Below are 22,717 nucleotides of genomic sequence, written 5' to 3' on the forward strand. Positions count from 1 at the left end.
ATTAAAAAGAAAAAAAAAAGATAATTATATTATCATTGTTATTTGTATATTGAATCAAATCAATAATGTAATCTTTCAAAATTATATACGTTTCAATATTTTTCTCTAATCAGTACCTGTCGGCTGTCACTCTATCGTCTTAGATAAAACTCATTATGTTCTTACATATTTCTTACATATTCGAAAAATTAAACAAAGAACGACCAAATAATGAAAAATTAACTAAGTTTTATTGAATTGTAATCGATTCACGGATATACTTATTAAAAATTATTATTTAGTTCCATAGACAGATGATATTGAATAAAAATCGCATCGATATTGCTGTTAATCAACTCTAAATGCCGTTTTTCTCGTGTCCAAAACGTCCGTGGACTTTGTGATATGGGTATACATAAGGAAGAGAAACGAGGCCACGCTATATTTTCTGAATCATAAAACAAAATATATAAAACACTAAACTCATGATAAGAGTCGATGTTTGATTATATTATGCTTAATGCGCACGTGTAGAAAATAGTTTGTTAATAATATTAATTTAATAATTACATTTGTTACATTAAAAAGTAAATATTATTACAAATCAACTGTACACACAAATAGGTGATATTTTATACTATATTTCATTATACAGGATAACATGCAGATAACGATCGTCGTCAAGCAGTGTTGAGCGCTAGCCAGGAGGGACAACACTCGGGAGTCGCTATGGGGGCGGCCAGAGGGTTCCTCTTGTTTATCCGCGTCTTGGCGGGATTATGGCTTACAGCCGATTGTTCCAAGTTCACCGCCGATGAACTGCTTTGCTCGAGTTACCCGAAAAAAATATCTAATGATGTCGATTTAGACCCCTGCAAGGCCGGTAAGTAACGATGTTAAAAAAAAAAAATAAATAAATAAATAAAAGAAAAGAAATAGTTTATATTAACTTGTGTATATATGTATACGTCCCAAAGGGTCCGTGTAGATTTAGTGTATACTGTTTGGGGTGCTGCTTGACACGTTTTTCTTATAAACGCGTCTGAGGGGCAGCATTCTTTAGTCGTTTGCAGTTTTATAGTAGCTATACTATGTATAGAAGTGTAGGGAGGGGTTTTCTTGGTATCTTAAGAAAGCTCAGATTAATTCCGTTTTGATGAATTTTAGGGTAAAGTAAAAAGAAAAATAGTTGTCGAATAACATTCTTCTTTCATCTGGATAATTGACATAGTAGGTACTCGTATTTGCCGCTGGACTTTGGTCGTTAAAATACGTAATGTCGATGAACTCTATATTATAGTATGGCTTGTGTATACGATATTCCATTCAATAATATTTCGTTTGTTATAGTGATATTATTATTAATTTTATTTTTGAGTAGAAAAAAAAGTGGTGTCTTACATCCAGCGCATAAAAATGATATATTGTCATAATACAATCATAGTTTGTAAATTAAAATTAAAAATTTCAGATAGTAATATAAAGAGTTTCTTGAAGAAAAAAAAATACTAGTATTAAAATCTCGTATATGTTTGGACCATACTCACAAATCATAACTTATTATACTTTTTATATCATTATAATATTATATACCGGCTTGTTTTGTACATAAACGTTTTAATATGTATACAATATACACATGAAATATTTTCTTATTTTTTACTAAAATACCATAATACTTTATTGATACAAAATTAATTAAAATACTTTGTAGTTGAGCACATACCCATTTCTTTCTAATACCTACAAATAAATAAATAACTTTTATTTATGATCGAAAATAATAATAAATAAGCCTTTGGAGTTCATATTTTTTTCAAATACTAATTATTAACAGTTTTATTAATCCATAATCTTCAGTCATTAGAATTTGTTTTTTTTTTTACTGCATGTTTTATGTACAATTTTTTTTTAAATTCTTTAGATATTTTAAACTTTTTAAGGTACTTATTTTCATTTAAATTAAAATATTCTCAGTGTTGAATACTACATACGATGCTAACATAACAATATCATCATGGTATTTATTTGAATAATGTGTAGTATTGGTAGAGATATACATATTATTTGAATTGAAGCAAGATTTTATTTTATTTTATACATATATTTTTTTCAATTTACATTATCTGTTGTACTTCAATACAAATTATTTATACTGGAGTGTATTTATGTACTAATACTTTAATATTAACACTACACTGCACTACTGCAGACTTATAATACATCTGTACTTATTACTTTATTTGAAATACAAAAAAATTAATTATAATTTTGACAAGACGACCTTCGTTATCTAATATAAAATCCTTTGACATTAATTTTTTTTTCTTATCACTTATTTACTAAAGATGAATTAAATTTTCTACTTTTTAATAGGTACATTGAATAAACATTAATTTAAACTTTATGAAAAGTCATAGTATGTATGACATGTATGTATAGAAAATATATTTTAAAATTTAGTTCTTAATTAAGATTTGATAATATGACATTCACATAAAATATAAATTAGTTTAAATTGCTTTAATCCTAAACTAATTTAACTTGAACCTTGTAATGTGATTTGCTTGTATATAATAATAATACTAATTTATTACAGAAATATAATATGTACAAATTAAAGAGGTATAATAACTACTTCAATATTTATTCTGCAATTTAGCTAATTTTGTAAACATTCAGTGAACATCCCTAAATTAAAAATACTATTGTAAAGATAATATCATGCAAACTCTTAAATTAAATAAGTATAAGTACCAAATACCAACTTATTTTATCATATGATAAACTAAAAGATTATATAATTTTATACGTTTTTTACACATTTATTCATTATTAAGGAAAAATTAATAATATTACCAATTTTTTATGTGCCTCGAAAATGTAAAATCTATTATTCTAATTTTTTACTTTATAAAAGAATTAAAAATACCTGGCAATTTATTTATTTTTTATTTTTTGCTCAGGTAACAATTAATTATGATATATTAGAACATATATATATAGAACACTCTAACATAATATATAATATAAATAATAAAACGTAGAAAAACAATTAACTAAATTAATGATAAAATAGGTATAAATTAGTTTCATTAATAACTATATTTTATATAGTATATAATTAGCATTTAGCAAAATAAACAGTAATTAAAAAGAGTTTTACATTTGTACCAACACGTCGAGGTCATTTTATAGTTAAGGTAAACATTATATTAAATAGATAGTATTAATTACTACATTAAGAAGTTATGACATGTTCTTTGTAAAATATAGTGAAGATTGTTTTTAGTCTAGCCTTTCCTTGGGATTTGTAATATAAAAATTATATTAGTATAATATTGTACCTAATTCCTTTATTTATTCCTATTTATCATTAAATGATAGTTCTATAATATATCTCCACATTTGATGTCTATTGTGAGCAGTTACTGTAGTCTATGTACATTGTACACATAGAATATTTTTCAAACTGCTATAAAATTTCTAAATATGTATACGATAATATATAAATACGGATTACATTTAACTGTGTAAACAACATTATATACATTAAATTTGAATTACAATTGAATTGTTGAATATTGTATTCATGTAAACTTAAAAATAAGGACACGTCGTATTATAAATTATTAAAGAGTTAATTAATAACTAGTAGTTGGATTTTTATCTTAAATATTTGTTTCTAGTATATACAGTAAAATAAGATAAAGAAACGATTCGTGAAATACAAAATTTATAAAAAAAATTTTATTTTGCATAAAAAAGCATATTTTAGAGGTTAGAAATTATTTAAGAAAAAAAACAATATTTATAATTTTATAAATATTTTCCTAAGAAAATAATTAATAATTTTATTACTCATTATTTGTATGTACCATTTATGTGCCAATTAATTTTTATTGTAAACTAAATTAATTAAATAAGTTTAAACTGTTTAATTTTAATAATAATTTTTTTTTACTCATTGAATAATTAATAAATATTTTAAATTTTTAAGAACATAAATCATCATATACCTGATATTTTAAAAGAATAGATATATTTCCTATTTTTAATGTTTAAAAAAATCACGTTTAAAGGATTTTAAGACTATATAAATTCGACTTCTACTAATAACTATATTTTTAAAAATCTTAAATTGTAATATTTACATAACCTCTAAAAACTTGCTTAAAAATTAAAATATAATAAAACTCCATAGTAAAATATAGTTAATGTTTTTACTTTTAAGTTTGATCATTGGACAATTCACTCTGTTATTAAAGGTTAATACACAAAATTGAAACTGTTGAACAAAAATTTGTTATATTATACATTTATACGTTTATAAGACGTAGATAACACGCAGTTGTGGCGTCCTCTTAATATTAATTAATTTACAACACATATAACTGTTTAATGAAACGTCTAGCTAATTTTAGATATATTTTATTAAAATAGAATTGTAATTAATATCGTTTTTCATTATCAAATTTGTACTATTGCATTATTGTAAAGATATGATAATTATTACACTAATGAATAATAAATATTCATTAAAACAATAAAAAAATATTTTATATCTAATAAATTTATAATAATATTTTCTTACAACATTAACTTGGTGAATCAAATTTTTTTTTTATATACAGAACTCAACAAATATTCATGTATAAAATATTTAGTAAAAATATTTTGTGTAAACATTTTTTGATAATTCAAAATTTATACTTAAGCATTTTGAACATTAAATATTCAATTCGTTTTTATTGATTTGTAAATATTTACAATACTGTATTATATTTAAATATAATATAATTAATATTTATCAATATAAAAATACCTGTTAAATTAATTAGATTTTGTTAAAACACATATTTTGAGATAATAGCGTATTTTATCAATAATCAGCAAGTGATTTTATTTAATTTTAATTTTATAATAAATGCAAAATGTACTAAAAAAATCAGACATGCATATGGTAACTGGTTTTTATAGTACATAGCATACTTGTTTTAAGCATAAGTTTTAAGCAGGTACCATAGAATGAGGTGTGTTGTAACATGAGGGTTGAAAAAAAAAGCAATGTTAAGAATAATATAATTTTCCATTGATTTATAAATGTTTTATGATAAGCAAAAAATTATTCCTCCACAATCCTGTTGTGATGAAGGTATTTGCAGTATGATAAAATATGCCGATTACAAGTGACCAGAAAATAAATATTCCTAATTAACATGTGTGTTTAACATTAACAGTTTTTTTTTAATATTAATTTTTTTATTGGTACAACACACTTATCTGTTTATTAAAACTAAGTGGCTGTCGATATTTATATCTAATTCTATCCAGTTAAGGAGTAGTCGGTTAGCTATTTCCACTATACGAACCGGTCTTAAGAACTGGGTTGTTGAATTGATAAAATAAAGTTTTCAAAGTTACATTTTACAGATCCTAGAAACTTATGACCTGCGCTCTTAACTAACACAATAGAAACAATATTATAGCAACGTATTACAAGGTTTATTTATAAGACTAAATATCAATATAATTATACAGTACACTATCATCTGAGTAACCCTGTTCTTGAGAGTATTATTTTGAAGATCACAGATGTAGTGGAGTACGAGTTGAAACGATTGAATAAATTATGATTTATCTATAAGGTAGGTTATTATACCTATAGTAAATCAAATTAAAAATATTACTTAAAAATATATAGACTGCTGTTGTCTCTATTTCACGAACCAAACTCAACTGATTAGCTATATCTAAATGATTTATATATACTCGTACTCTACGTTCCTTGTGTTCTTCTGACCTAAGCAAAATTGCAGAGTGTAGCATAAATGACGCGTCAGTAACATAGTAACATATATATCGTTACATTGGTTAATAATTAAAAATGTCGAAAAATCGGAGTGAGTTTCAACTTCTGCTTTTAACAATTAAATTTCTTAAAAAATGATATTTTAACACGTTCAATTTCGTAGTCGACACATGTCGACAAATTAGTTTTTGATTTTAATGTCTTATAATTTTTGCCAGTAGTGTTTGATTTTATTGATGTTTTCTTCTGGTTATTTGTGATTATATTATTAATTTAATGGTGTATTTGGTTTAATTTTTTGTCAAAAATATATCTTTTTTTTACGGTATACTTACTGTGTTAGTGTGTTATACTTAGATGTGTTTATAAATAAAAGTTCGGCTACATATCTTTTTGATAATATCGGTAAAATTTGAGTAATCAATAAACATAGTTTGGTAATTTAACTCACCTGTAAGTGCCACTTGTATACATGTGCGATATTACTTATTAGTTATTACTAATTACTAATTATAATATATACGTACAAACTATTATTAAATTTTCGAATTGTACACTCCGGCTTGTTATATGCTTAATACGGTAGTCACGTTGAAATATAGCTCACAGATAAATTGGCTTAGATTTAAATTTAAATGTTTTACACCTACGCGAATATGACATACTGATTCACAGTTGACAATCCGTGACAAGCTATTGACGTATATAAATTTAAAAAAAATGTATATACAAATGCTATATTACGATTATGGTTATTATTACTCATTAGTTATTATCATTATTAGAATAAATAAATAATTCGAACATCATCATTTATGCCAATTATTTCTACCAATTAATAGTACCTACCTATATAGTTTGACATGTATCCTATTCCGTTGAAGCCTACGGCGGTAAACTTAACTTTTTTGAGGGTTGAACTTCTTCGAATTTAATGCAAATGAAAGCAAATGAAACAGACTTATTATAATTCCGCCCACCGCTTTGAGGCATCTTCCTTTGAGGATGACTTTGGTGAACGTTCATAGCGAGGGGATATATAATGCGATTTCAGTCATATTAATAGGTTTCGTTAACGAAAGTTAAGATATTTCAATCAAAATATTACACTCACTAACCGGATGAGTGAGAAAATTAGGCTTGTCTCGTGCAAATTTTCTCAAATTAACGACAAATTATATTATTTTCTCGACCCAAATATCATAGTACATTAATAGCACACGTATGCTACTGTAGAGGAATTGCTGTACCGTGTAATTACAACATACTGTAAACCACATGTATTTTTGATTTTTTTTTTTTTTGATCATACGCATTTTAAAGAGTTTTACTACGTGTAGTATAACCATAGCATATGTATATAAAATATATATATTGTTTAAATTGAGGTTATTATATTATATAGGTACTTTAATAAGTGGTTACACAGTGTATGTACTATATTGAAGATAAATATCGTTATAATTATTTCTTTTTTTTAAACTTTGTTTAACACTATAACTCATTATAAAATACGTTATTCAAAATACAGATTTGAAAGCGAAAGCCCTATTTTATCGTTATACCTACACTTATGATATTTAGACTTATGCATTTAGCGGGTGTTAATAATAATGTATTTTTAGTCAGAGCATTTGTCAGATTTGATTTGGTTTTATTTTTATAATTCCAGAACTGAGCAATATTTTAGCTATTACTTTTTACAGTAATTTATGTTGTCTTTAAAGTATTTCAAAAAAAAAAAAAAAAAAATGATCATCAAACATTCCACCCAAAACAATGTATTTAATATTTAATATAAGTTATACATTGTATAATTAGACTAAAGTTAATGATATAATGGTTAGTATGTAGTATACCTTTATATTGTATTGTATGATTACAAGAATAATCGAAAGTGCTCGTTTAATACATTCAATATAATATTAAAAACTCGTTAAGAATTGATCAAAAAATAAAATTTGAACTAATTTTTTGTTGGTTTGATTTTCTTGAAATTTAGAATAATATGTAAATAACAGAGGCTGAAACGTGTTTCTAAACTTGTTTAAAACGCGCACACTAAAATCTTCTAATCCGTATTATACTTAACGCTCACCGTACGGTTAGATTGTGTAATGTACAGACTATAAAGTAAATAATATGCAGGGTCAATTGAGTCAACACTGAACACATTGTTAGTTGTTACGCAAATCAGAGTATTTTTTTCTTTACTGATGTACCTATCGACCTACTACTACCTACATAGAATATATATAAGTTCAATAATATATAAACGATTTCTATTCAAGAATTCTATATAATACTCGTGTAGTGGTTAAGGGACGCGTTTATCTCATAAATTAACGGTATTATCTATTTTTAATCCAGGCATTAGGTAAAAGAGCACGTTCCGTTTGCAAGGTACCTACTGAAAGTCAGTAAAATAGTTTTGCGTTCGTTATAGACTACAGTGTGCAGTAATATAAATACATATATCATTCAGATTCTTGGGATAAATAAGTTATAAATCATTTCGGCTGGCTGTAGGTATAATATGAACAAACGTATATTGCATATTATAATGTATTTATATTATGTAGAAACAATATACCAATGGCAACAAAATAAAAAATATAACTATAAGGTAAAAATAATTTTCATACTGCAGAGAACGCAACAGCGCATTTATGTATATATACATATATAACTGATATTTTGTGTTATATAGAGACATATAACGATTAAGTTCCTCGAGGCGTTATATCGTTATATTAATTTTAATGGCATTTAAAATAAGCGAATACTAAACTATTAAGATTAGACTAAGAAACTATTTTATTAACATTGGGTTGGGCTTATATATACGTTAAAAATATTTTACCAGAATTTCTAGTCCGTATTATCGAAGTATTAAACAAATTCCAGATCGTAATCTGGAATTTGCTTTAAACTCTTAGTATACGCTATTACGTTGGATTATCTTAAAAATCTGAAGACACAAAATTAATGTTTTTTTAAGTGGCCATTGTTATAAAATCTTACTATTTATAATATTTCAAAATCTATGAATTATATTATGTTCGAAAAAGTGAATTACGATTACGTTTTAAATAATTATAAAATAAATATTTTATAAACTTCCAAATAATTAGTTTCAAAATCAACTAATCTAAAATTGACTGTATTTTAAAATTATAAAAATATAAATGTATAATAAGTTTAATTAATGTAGATAATCATAATGGTATATTTTTTTAACCGTTTTTGGATTCTGAGCGGAGCAATGAATGTATTCATTTTACATCGATGTATGTATTATTTTTTTGTACGTCATCAATTTTGGGGCAAGCAGAAGAAATGCTTTGATTTTAAATTTTGAAGATGGTTTCTGATAAAAAGTTGAACATTGTTGGTACTTTAGTTAATTATATATTACAGTACTTTTTTAATAATCGAGAAAAACGAAAAAATTAAGAAAAAAAAGAATTGTTTATGCAAAATGAGTTTTTGACCAAATTGTTTTATTTTTATTTTGTGATAATTCAAAAAGAAGAAACTTAAATTGTTCATCATGTGTTCTTATTACCATTTTCTATACATAATATAATTTTCAATAGACAATATGTATTGACTCTCTTTGAGCTATGTACAAATTAAATATTTTTTCTATAAGTGTCAGTAAAAAAAATTTCCACTAATCAAAAATCTTAAAAATCTAATATAAGATTCCCAATGAGTTGTTTTTATATGCATACAAAAATAATAAGTTCGATTTTAATATGCATTTAAAGAAAAAATTTCGACAAAATTCGTCAAGATCGCAAAAAATTGCAAACTATTGTAGTTGGAAATTCAAAATTTTTTTTTCTTTTAATATTAAATATTTGAAAACCCAATACAACATTTCTCATTAGTAGTTAACACTGGAACCAAAAATTTAAAAAAAATCTAAATACAAAATTCAATTTTGTAGAACTTTGGTCGAAAATCTTTAACTATACAATGATGAATAACAATGTTAATTATTTTGTTATTATACACTAATATTATTTGTGGAGATTTAAAAATTTTATGTTAATTATAAATTTTATTATAGGTACGCAATAAAATTTTTAAAATATTACTTATTCATACAATTAACATATATTAGACTGTTTACGGTAAAATTATCAATACCAATTGATTCAAAAGTAAATAACAATAATGTGATATACTAATATGGTAAAAATATATGATATTATTATAATCATTAAATATTATTGGCATAATAAATACAATATTTTCGGAAAAAAGTTAAATCTACCATAATACTAAGTGTAAAATAAATGAGCTTTATAAAAATTATAGCATGAAATATACTTAGTGATAAAGGCTGACAGTTCGTCTCCCCTCAGAATCGTTTTTTATGTATGATTTATCATTGAATTTAAATTTAACACATCCATTATAGTGACTATTTCGACACAGTATTGCAAAGCCGCGCGATAACGACTGCCCCTCTTCTTTTTTATTTGTTTTCCAACGTATCGCTAATGTTAATTTTATTACGAAATTAAAATAATTAATTAAAACTACTAATACTATAATATATGGAGGGATATTATGATACTTAAATAAATTTATGTACAGCTATAGTACAACACATTCTGAATATCCAATGAGTTCGTATTGAATTGTTTTCAATTAAATGCCAATTACCTATATAATCTCCGTAGAATAACAAAATATTCGTATACTTATTTTAGAATCGTAAAAATAATATTTCATTGTGCTCCTTTGCTGTTTTTTTAACGGTACTTTTTATTTTTAGATTACATTATTTCGCTAATTGTTTTTATTTTATAATTAACTATTTAGTATTTAAAATTCAGATCAAAAATAAAGTAACTTAGGTATCTAAGTTGTAATTTATAGATAGCCGGAATAAAATAATATATTAAAACTATCTAAAAACTATTTTTATTTTCATTTAATCATATCATTAATAAATAATTAATTTTTTTAGGTAATTTTATGGGTGATATAGCCGTACCTGATGTAGAATACACCAATAAAAAAGAAAAAGACAGACAATTATATGCAGAAAAAATTGAAAAATATAAGAAAGAAATCAACGAAGGGCTGCAAATCGAAGAAGAGGGTATAGTACAAGGGATGAGTAAGTCAATTGATGTAACGCAGATCAAGATTAGACACAAGCACAACAATAGGACAAGGAAGAATCACTTGAACAGGAGAAAAAACGACGATCATTGGGATAAAACAACAGTTGATAATTCTTTAAGCAGGTATCTATCTCAATAAGGGAATCATGCAATATTTTATACATTATGAATCATAATTTTATAAAAAAAAAATAATAAAACATCAGATAGTATGCCAAAATAATCATTAAAAAATAAAATGACAAAGTTAAAAAAAAATATAAAAAAGGAATCTGTTATTGATTCTTATAAAATATATAGTTTGTATATTCCATACTTTTTTCGCATAAAAAATTCACTAATTCAGTGCTCACCTGTAAAGTTATAGGAATTTAATATTGGTAAACCTATTTTAAATCCGTATTTGCTAAAACTATATTATATAAAAAAATTGAAGAAAGTTCAGATCTATTTACTCAAACTTTATTAAAATGTTAAAAATAAATCTACTCACTCCTTACATTTTCCTATCGTTTTCTTCTCACAAAAACTAGTAGAAATTTAATTTCTCAAATATCATTTATATCTATTACAATATAAATCGATGCCATATAAATATTTTGAGCGTTATTTCAACTAAAAAAAACCTATATTGAAGTTGCATATTTGTAAAATATTTTTAAATGCTTAAATAATTAAAGAGTTCGTTAGAAAAAGATTATTGTATGTAAAGTTGAAATATTTTGTATTTTCAAATGCAGGTAAAGTTTTAAAATTATTTATCAATGGTTTATTAAGTTTTTAATTTTTAATAAATTTATGATGTACTTTTATATAATTATGTAATTCTATTGAAATAGTAAAATTGTCCCTATTTAGTTATTTCCGCATATGTATTTATTTTAAATAATGTATTCACTACTAAAATGTGGGAAAATTCTGGATAAATGTATAACACTGATTTTTTTCATACATAATTTGTTCTCACTTTTATTAACGTACATAATGCAGTGTGAAAAATAATGAGCTCGTTCTATTATATCAATATAATAAATACGTTTATCGTGTTAAACTATAGAAACGGAGAATAAAAATTGAGTTAAATTTTTAAGTGCTAATTCGCTCTTTTAGAATATTTTTAGTTTTGTATAGTTACTAGTTAATATACAATTTGAAAATAATTGTATTAGTTTATGATATCTTCAAGAATTGATTATATAATCGTATATCAATTTGAAATTATGAATATTACGTATAAATAATTGAATACTTATCAGTGTTACTAAGAATCTAAAAACAAAAGACATACGACGTCATACATATGTGTTGTTGTTATATGAGCGATTCCTAATTATTATATCGAAAAAAAATTGTAATTCTTCATAATTTGTATTCTCTTTGTATGAACGTTAATTTGTGTCTTTAGATAATGTTTTTTAAGAAGCGTTTTATTTTATTATCTTTATCTATAATAAATTATACATTTTATAAAATATCAAATAATTTTTGAAATTTCTTGTGAATCGCGGTCCACGGGTTTCTATCATGAATTGTAATCAATATTCGACAGGAGTTGATTAAAAAAATTATAATATACTGGATTAGTGTGTACGTGAGAAATTTTCACCGACACATTTTTAACAGGGCCACAAAAAAAAAACCTTTCTCATTGGTTGCAGAGTAAAAAATTCGTGCGGTTGATTTCGAAAAATGAAATCACTATCGTTACCCAACTATCCAAACCGTGGAACACACTCGATAGCTGATAGGACAACATTATTACATATTATAGTTAATGTATTATATATAAGACGTACACAGTTGTGCAAAGACTGCAAGACGTTCATATTGCGGGTTTCAATTTTCGGTTGTCAGGTCCTCATGTCGACCAGTACGTACATTGTTTACTAGGTATACATATAATATAATAATTGGTTTGGATAAATGTCGCCATCATTGTTGCTTTGATATAATGTCATAACACAAAACGTTTTTTTTTCTTTATTAACTTTGTATTATAATTTTATACAAATTATATTTAGTTCAATTATATGTTAGACCATACCGTGTTACGTATCATGTACCTAACGTACTATTTGTATTTTTTTGATTGCACGAGAAAACGGCACATAATATAATTTATGTAATTATAATAACCAAGCTTCGGGATAAGTATCTCTAAAAATAAACACTTTTATGTATGCACTTAAAAATGTAATCAACTGGATTAAACACGTATAAATGAATAACATAATTTTTAAAACAAATGCATTTTTAGTTTGATTTTAATTTTAACTATTTTAATTATTTTTTAAGTATTTCACGTGAGTAATAAAGAAAACATCAGCATATATATTATAGTCGATTTAAAGTGAAATAATTGTTATTATTTAGATATGAATTTGATAATAGAATAGATTTTATTTTTTTTTTGTAAAAATTGGCTGTAACATAATATTCTAAAAAAAATATTTTACAAAAAACTATTTAAAAATATTAATTGAAAGTTATTATGTATACCTTAAAAAAGTAAAATGTTGTACTTAAATATTCTATACTTAAAAAATGTATTTTTGTATTCGTGTACTACTCTGCTATGTTAAACTACATACAATATAAACATGAAATTGTTATAAATATGCCTACGTTTGATGACGGATTGTGAGGTTCATGTTACATAGTTTACAAGTCACAACTTGTGAAAAAAAAATAAAAATCACAAAATTCATCTCGTTTTTGAGAGATAACTGAAAATAAAAAGTTATCATACGTGTAGTAAACTGTTGTTTTGTGTACGTGATATATACTTGGCGCTGGAATAACGACGATAACGAATAAAATAATGTATTATGTATCACGTTTTATAGTTTAAAAAAAGTGTAGGGGAAGGTTGCACTCCCTTTTGTAAAAACAAGATATTTTGTTTATTTATTTATTGATACGGGTTGAACCCAATTCAAAATATGTTAAGATTAATTGCAGCCTGCAGGTAATTATAATTCAAGTGAATGAAAATAAAAATAGCGATAATAGTAATAAATCAAAATCAATATATTTGTTATCAAATAAAGAAGATGGGTCCTAATTGATCAATTCCATCATTCTCTACAAATGATTAATTTTTTATTGACATGTATGAAAGAGGAATAAGAAAAAATTGGACTGGTGAAATTTTTGAGGGGGGACAAAAATATTGATATTGTCCAATAATACTGGAACACCTATACCCGAATTAAAAATGTTTGACGATAATACTATATTACTATCAACTCTTTTAATAGCTAAAGATTCTAATATAATGACATAAAAAATAGAAAGACATTCAATTTTTAAAATAAATGCATAGAACATGAACAATTTTAGTTGGAAACGTCCAAGCTAACATTTTGTAGTAATAGTGATAAGAACACAAATAATTCAATTGTACCAAACTATAGAACAATACGACGATTTAATAGAGGAAGATAACTTAAAATCAACTCAAATATACGCTTGACAAAACCTAAAAATTTTAAAGCTTTACAAGACATATTTTGAATGTGTCATCGGATACACAATTTATTATCAAAAATAAAACCTAACTCAACTATTTTATTCTTAGACGATATTTTATTAACCTCGTAAGTTAAGTAATAGGATTATATTATAATATTCCGAATTCTTGAATAAGTCAAAAGATGGCATTTTGAGATATTTAAAGAAATATCAATTTATCTTTCTATTTTGTGTCAGTTGATATTATAATAATAGTAATATTTCGAGTGTTCGCATACCGACATAGATTTACTCACTAGCGAAAATTTGACGTGCGGGCTTGATGTTTACCATTATTATTTATGTGCACCCGCACAGCGTGTCAGTTCCAATGCGATTTGATTAATTATAGCTGAATAGGAACGTTTGACGATGCCACGTGTATGAGTTCGTGTGTTTGTGTGAATGAATTGCCCACAAAATGTTCTTAATCCTATATTCAGGATAGTAAATACTATAATTTCGAGTATTATAATACAATGTATTATGTGTAGGCGTATGAGGTTGCAATAATATTTTTTATCAATGTCATTTACTAAGAAATAAAATACTTTAACAATTATTATAACAAATATGACTATATTTTTAAAATAATACCAATATCATTAACAATATGATTTTTTTACACGAACCTAGCAATATTAAAAAAAAATTTATAAGAAGGATTAAGAAATTAATTTTAAAAAAATACCTCGTATTTCAAGTTTTTAGAAAATAGTTAAATTAATTAATTATTCTGTACATAATATAATATAATATAGTATATAGGTATTTATAATCTATATGAATATTAATCGTATTAAACAAATCGAATGGTTTTTCGATTGGTTAAAAACTTGATGTTCCTGTATTTAGAGTATTCTTGTATTCAACATAAATATTTACTCCAACCTAAAACGAGTGGCAATTTTTTTTAATTATAAAATTTTCTCCTTATTAACCTCTTAAAATTAAATTTAAAACCATTAGGTTTGCTTTATATTTTGTGAAAATAAATACTTATATATTTGTAACGTTTTTAAGTATGAGTTTATAGTTTTAAAAATCTATCTTTGATAGATAATGATTAAAATTAAATTAAAAAATTAATTTTATTTATAGTTAACTATAGGGATATTAGTGATATTACTATAAAAATTTATCATACATTATATATTGTTTTTTTTTTTTTACGAGAACTATTCATTTCGAAATTTTAACATCAATAATTTTTTTCTAGCAACTATTTTATACGATTTATCGTTTTTTCTCCAACTTAGTTAACTAGTCGTATTATTGTTAATATTAGGTGAAATAGTAAAAAAAAGTATAAGTATCTGTACGCGATTCTTTACTCATAATATTGTGTACATATTACATAAACGCGGTTTTTAATAAATTACGAATTTAACTTCCAAATGTAAGGTTGAAACGAGTAAATTAGAATACTCGCACGCCGGAAAACGATAATATAATTATAGTATTTCAATAATTCAATCTGATAGCATTGAAATAATTTGTTTGGTTACAGGAACATTGTCCATTCGAGGAGACGTAGAGCGGCCACTGCAAGAAAAGAAAGAGTATGGGATTTCGGCGTAATACCTTACGAGATCGACAGTAGCTTTGGCGGTCCGCACAAAGCGCTGTTCAAACAAGCCATGCGACATTGGGAAAATTTCACGTGCATTAAATTCGTTGAACGCAATCCTGACGAGCACCCTAATTACATTGTGTTCACCGAAAGACCTTGTGGGTAAGACGTTTCGTGGACATTAGTAAAATATATTCTACATCTCTCAAGAAACGTATCATGTTTTTGTGTATTATTATAGTATGGTAAATTTTGAAGTCAAAAATAAACATTATCGTATTATTATAGTATCTAAAATATTCAAATTTCTGTACTGAGCCCCGCCAAAATCTTACAGATAGAAAACAAATTAAATTGAGAGCTTAGTCCCCAGAAATATCTGTATTATATTTTATTAAGGATTTTATTATTTGTGGCATTCACGACTATGATAAATATAACTATCAAATACATGACCCTATCTCCACACATAAACTCTCTAATCATTAGTATGATGAACGTACTTCATACTTAATAAACTTATTTACTAATTATATTTGTATAGTATACAAAAATATACAATTAATTATTATATATTACAATCTATACAGTAACAATATATAATAGATTAATAATGTCATAATATTAATTTTTTAAAGATATCACAGGTCCACGAATTCTTAAATTGCAATAAAATATTAAAAATATGTGAGCAGTGTGAATTATACTATGAAAGTTATTTGATGCACAATCAGAGTTTATTTCATAAACTGATTCAATAATATATATACATTTTTAAATCGATTAAATAATACAATATTAAGTTAATGATAAATACTAAAATTGCTATTCATTTATTATTAAAACGTTTATCTTATTATTATAAACAATAAATTACTGCTCTACCTATAAATATAATCGGTACAATCATATTTTTTCGTTTATCACCGACGACGCCGCCAAACTACTCTCGTAATACTTCCGCGAAAATCATATTTGATTATTGTCTAGTTACCAGAGTTTGAAAAAGGTCTGGTGTTAAGTATTTAATCAGTGTTTTGTTTTAAAAGAATAAATTAGAATATTTATATTCGGTGCATGCTACTTTCGTATTTGTAATCAGTAAGTCTGAATAAAATAGGTCTTAAGTAATAATTTATGTTCTAACATGCCTATTTAAAAATTTAGTTTGTACCCTAACTCTCAACATACAGTTATCGGTAACTATTAATATAATAATTTAACAGTATGATAATAACTGTTAGATTTCATATTTTTAAAATTCTACAATAAACACATGCAAATTATCAAAATAATTATAATATAATTGTCATTATAACATAATATATTTGAAAATGTACTGTAAAATTCGTTATACATAACTTACATAATAGTAACCTACTATATATATTTTGTTAAATATATAGAACAAATATATGTTAAGTGTCAGCATTTTAAATGTGTTTCTTTTAACTAAAACTAAAATTTAATAATAATTTCTACAACAAGTAATCATACATATAATCAAATAAAAAAAAAAAAAGAGTTCTTACAAAACCATAAAAATAGGTAAATAATTCGCTCAACTTTTTTTAAAGATACTTTAAGTTAAAAATGGATATTTAAATAAAAAAAATAATGAATTTGGTTATTTTATTGTGTTTAATTTAGTATTGACTTACAACTTATAAGTTTATAATATACGTATTGTAATTACTAATAGTTAATATTTAATAATATGATATATGAAATAATATTATAATAATGAATAATGATATATAATGTTTGCGATTTGTATTTAAAAAAAATCAGTTCGATCTACCATATAACTAATAGCAAAATAAATTATTTATAAAGCAATTTAAATTCTTAGAAATATAGGCTGATAGACAGTCTTCACTAAGAATCGTTTTTCGTATTAAATTATTTATCAGTGGATTCAAATTCAATACATCTATTACAGTAACCTACTTAATGACAAGATATACCTACCAATAACTATACAGCAGAGAGACTTCCTCGGTTTTTTTTTCAGAACTATGTTTTTTTGCACATTGCGTGAAATCGACAAATTATCACGTTTCATATTCTAGTTGAAATATTCGTAGAGAATTGAAACTATTCACTATTACATGTACTATTATTAACTATTTACAATGAAATCTTTAAAATATTTGGATTTATTTAAAAATATTTAGGTATGCTTTGAATTCATTTACGCTATTCTAATGTATAATATGTACAATATGTGCATAGGTAGGTATTTACTTAGAAATTAATATCAGAAAATAATATTTTAATTATTACTATAATATAATATTATTTTATGCGATTGGTTTTTGGTAAAAATTATTTCAATCTCCACTATTACTAATAGCAACATATATGTAGGTATAGTAAAATATCCAAAAAATAGTATACTGACAAACCTATTGAATGATGATTTGATGTACACAGCACACTTGCCAATTTTAATCATCTAGACAACTTATTATATTCTGCTTTTTATTGTTTTAATTGGTCTATTGTTATTTCGGAAGTCCCTCTCGTTATCGACATCAAAATTAGTTATTGATTACATTTATATTAAGTGTAAGACGTGAAATTACTACTTAATATACAAGGTACTTCAATTTTCTAAAATTCATAAATATCTTTCCGTAGCTAGATTTTTGAAAGCATGCATTATTTTCTTTGACGTATTTATTACTAGTTTTATACCATGGTCAATCTATTTAAGTTTAAAACAAGTTATGGTACATTTCTATATTAAAATATTTATAAGGTTTAACTACTTTTTTTTCAAAATTTAGCTGTTATATATATTTTCCTTAACATTCATTATTCAGTCATTAGTCATTAATTATTATTATCATGTAGGTGTACTTATTTATTAAATTTAATAGAAATAAAATAGAATGCATAGACTTTTTATATTTGATTGATTAAGATTTAATTATGTACTGTGGTAAAACGTAAGTTTTATTGAAGTCAGGGATGGGCAACTGACAGTCTGCATAATTTTTTATCTGGCTTGTGATACATTTTTACTTTATAATATTTTAACGTTTCTCTGTGTTTTATTTTAATACATATTTTCTTTATAAAACATAGATATTAATTCTTATCTAGCATTGAACTGTAGCTAAATTATTAAATGTCTAAATATGTATTGTTTAGAGGTATAGCTAACAAAGCTAATAGGTACTTACTTATTTTATCAGTTTAGTCGTTTCTGTAGTAGTTGTGTCACGCTAGGTTTTACTTAGTTTTATTATTTTCTTGTTTTGTAATGTTTCAAAAAATATATCCGATAAAAAGCGTAAAATCGCCAATATAAATAGAACTTATAATAGCTAGCTTATGGGAGAATGAGTATTTATTAGCATTAAGTTGATTTTGTTGAATTATCAACTGCAACTAAAAATTCTCAAATCTCATATTAAAACATGTTGTAAATATAAAAATAAATATTAAAGAATTATATATTTTAAATTTTAATGACTTTTTTTTACTTTCTATGTTCTCTGGTCCACCAGATTTTAAAGTTAAAAAAATTGGCTATCTAATAACTTTGAGTCACTTGTCCTTAATCTAAGTTATAGAAAAAATAATTAGCTAACAAAACTTGCTCAATTTTAATATTAATAATTATGATAAATAATATAACATTTGTTTTTTAAAAAACTCATTCAAATTATTAAGTAAACAATACTAAATGTTTTAACATTTGGGTTTACAAGTTAAGTACATAATATTTGGTATATACCATTTAAGCGTAATAAATATATTTATTAATTATTTAGAAACTCAACAGTAAACTTGATTAATATATCAGTATGCAACAGTAACGTACTAGTATATCGTATCATTGCTAAAGTCAGATTTTTGGGGGTCCATAGTATCTCGGCTCACCACAAAATGAGACTTTCCACACAAAGTAATATTTTTTTTTTACATTCAATTATGTAAATATAAAACACAATTCTAATATAAATTGTGATTTTCATAATTTAATAAATACCAAGTAAAATGAATGCATAAAAGTGAGAAATGAGAATACAAATAAGAATTTAAACTCGATAATTAGGAATTTATAAAATACTGGAAAAATTACTAAAGAAAGTCGGTAATTTAGTTTGGTTTTAACAAAGCTAGTTATAAATAAACACATATAACTTGTAGTTTGTACAATTTTTTATCAGTGAAATTTATTAAAAACAAATTGCGAACTTTTATGACACTAAGTCGACTATCAGGTCTTGCACTGAAAGTGACATACTATTAGATCATTAGATTTTTCTCAAGTGATTAAAAAATCAACAGCAACAAAATTTCAAAGATATTAAAATAATCTAACTATAGTTTAATACAGTTAACTATTTTTATTCAATTATATTATTTTTTTTGTATTTGTTATTTTATTATAATTTTTTTTACCATATTTTTGACTAGAATATTTTTTTTACAGTAAATTTTAATCTATTATTACGTATAATTTGAAAATAATAAAGCCGTTACTAAAGGTCTAAATATGGGATTAGTGTCTACACATTCCTAAATCCGGCACTGATCATTGTTAATATTAACTGATAGGAATTTTAGAAATTAAGTATATATTTATTGCATTTATTTTTATGTGGAAATAAAATTATTCCGTCTCGAATAGATAATTTACATGGTCTATGGTAATGATAAATACAATAATAATATTCACAGAAATACAGGAATGGCCATTATAATATAGCAATATATTATAGTATTATACGCATAATCGTGTCGTGTAGGAATCATGGCGGAGTTTCTTCTATGTCTTATATGAACATTTCAAATAACTTAAATATTTAAATAATTTCTGCTGGTGGTTATAGATCGATGATTTATGTACATATTCATTTTCCTCCCATTTTTCAGATGTTGTTCTTTCGTGGGCAAACGTGGCAATGGCCCGCAGGCGATATCTATAGGCAAAAACTGCGACAAGTTCGGCATCGTTGTACACGAACTTGGACATGTGGTCGGTTTCTGGCACGAACATACCAGGCCGGATCGTGACAATCACGTGCAGATCGTGAGAGATCACATCATAGTCGGTAAGGCGATGTGAAAATATTTCAAAATACAATAGTTTAATATTTATTTTTTCAAACATAATATTATACAGATATAGATACTAATAAAATAGGACCTGTTTGTGAATGACAAATAAGTCCTATTTTATTTGTATCTACATCATCGATTTTATACTATATTATACAAGCATTTTATTCAATAATTCATTGAGTTAGAAATGATAATGAATTTCTTTAGGTATCCTAGTAAATTATAGGTATTACTTCTTACTTATCCTTTCCACTTTGTGTTATTATACAAATGATTTGAAAAAAAAAAGTCGTTTGGTATTCTTTGAATATCCTGTTCAATCAAAATAAATATTTTAACTCTCATTTAATATTTTATTTTGAAAATAACTGCTTCCAAACGACTCAACGTGTTTGATAAAAATATAAGATATTTATTATTTTATAGTGAAAAGAAAATTGCAAATTTGTATAGTCAAAAATCTCTATTTTAATACCTAATCAGAAAAATATTATGCGAAGATTGATTTTCTTGTAGTAAACATTTATTATTGTTTTGAGAAAACATTAAAGTAATAAATTATTTCTTTGAAGTAAATATTTTCCACTTTCTCAGGAATCAATAAATTTATACTATTATATATGTATAAAGTCTTATAAGTTCCATGCTCAAATTGAAAATGTTCTAATATTATTTTTGAAAATTTCAATCTTTGAACTTCTTTTTTTAGAAAAATTAATTTATTTTATAAACAAACACATAATATAGAAACAGTTACAGTTTCAGATACTTAAAAAAATATAAAATAATCAGTTTTGTTATTTGATATATTACTTAGTAATAGCGTAATACGTACTATAGCACCACGCAGTACTCTTAGTGTGAGTGAAACATTTATTTGTTTTATCATATATTTATAACTGGAAACGAACTGAAATTTACGCGTGTTTAATATAGCCACAGAAGTCGAATAGTATATGGATATTAATGTTTTATACTCACTTATACATAACTATATACGTACAGTAATAATAATTATGAATGCGAAATTTATATCCCAGAGCTGATAAATCATCCGCCGCTGCTATTTGTGGTCTGTTGATAAATTAGATCTTTACTGAGTTATATATGTTTATTCATTCATTAATCGTCGATATCGTTAACTAAAACATTGATGACGGTCAAACGTGATTTACATAAGTATAAGTGATACCGTGTTTTTGACTTTTAGATAACCGAGACTCTCATCGTAATCTGTAATTCAAAATCATGCTATTTTTATCTACATATAGAGTCTGTATCGATGTACTTCGTATCGAAATTTATCAGATCTTATTTTTCAAGTGTTCAAAAACGTCAAGTGTTTTTTTAAATTTAATGATTTTTTAAGGTCCATATTTTTTTTTAATTAAACAGACCAATATTAATTATCTTTTGGTTGTTTTAGTTTATATTTTATAAAGTATAAAATAACGTAGATATATAATACGCTATACCCATACTTTAAAAATTAATACAAAACATTTATTATAAGTTATAACAATATTTTATATTAATAACGCCTGCAAATTCTAACTTTTTTCACTGGCTATTTTTGAATTTAAAGCGATGCTCAAAATCCTAAATCGTTTA

The 22,717-nt window shown here is 24.5% G+C and overlaps 1 protein-coding gene across 3 annotated transcripts in view; it reads left to right on the forward strand.

The window, feature by feature from the left end:
* Positions 1-22,717, forward strand: part of LOC112596898 (tolloid-like protein 1) — a 53,573-nt gene that overhangs the window by 727 nt on the left and 30,129 nt on the right. For 2 of the 3 annotated variants that reach the window (XM_025342727.1, XM_025342728.1), the window contains 4 exons: positions 635-862; positions 10,779-11,061; positions 15,962-16,186; positions 20,918-21,096. In XM_025342727.1, the coding sequence (XP_025198512.1) occupies positions 709-862; positions 10,779-11,061; positions 15,962-16,186; positions 20,918-21,096 (841 nt within the window). In that variant the 5' untranslated portion in view covers positions 635-708. Of the gene's footprint in view, positions 1-634; positions 863-10,778; positions 11,062-15,961; positions 16,187-20,917; positions 21,097-22,717 lie in introns of those variants that run through there. The other variant, XM_025342729.1, reaches the window with a different exon arrangement.

Source organism: Melanaphis sacchari, unplaced genomic scaffold (genome assembly GCF_002803265.2).
Source record: "Melanaphis sacchari strain LSU unplaced genomic scaffold, SCAv2.0 Contig36_pilon_pilon, whole genome shotgun sequence".
Taxonomy (NCBI): domain Eukaryota; kingdom Metazoa; phylum Arthropoda; class Insecta; order Hemiptera; family Aphididae; genus Melanaphis; species Melanaphis sacchari.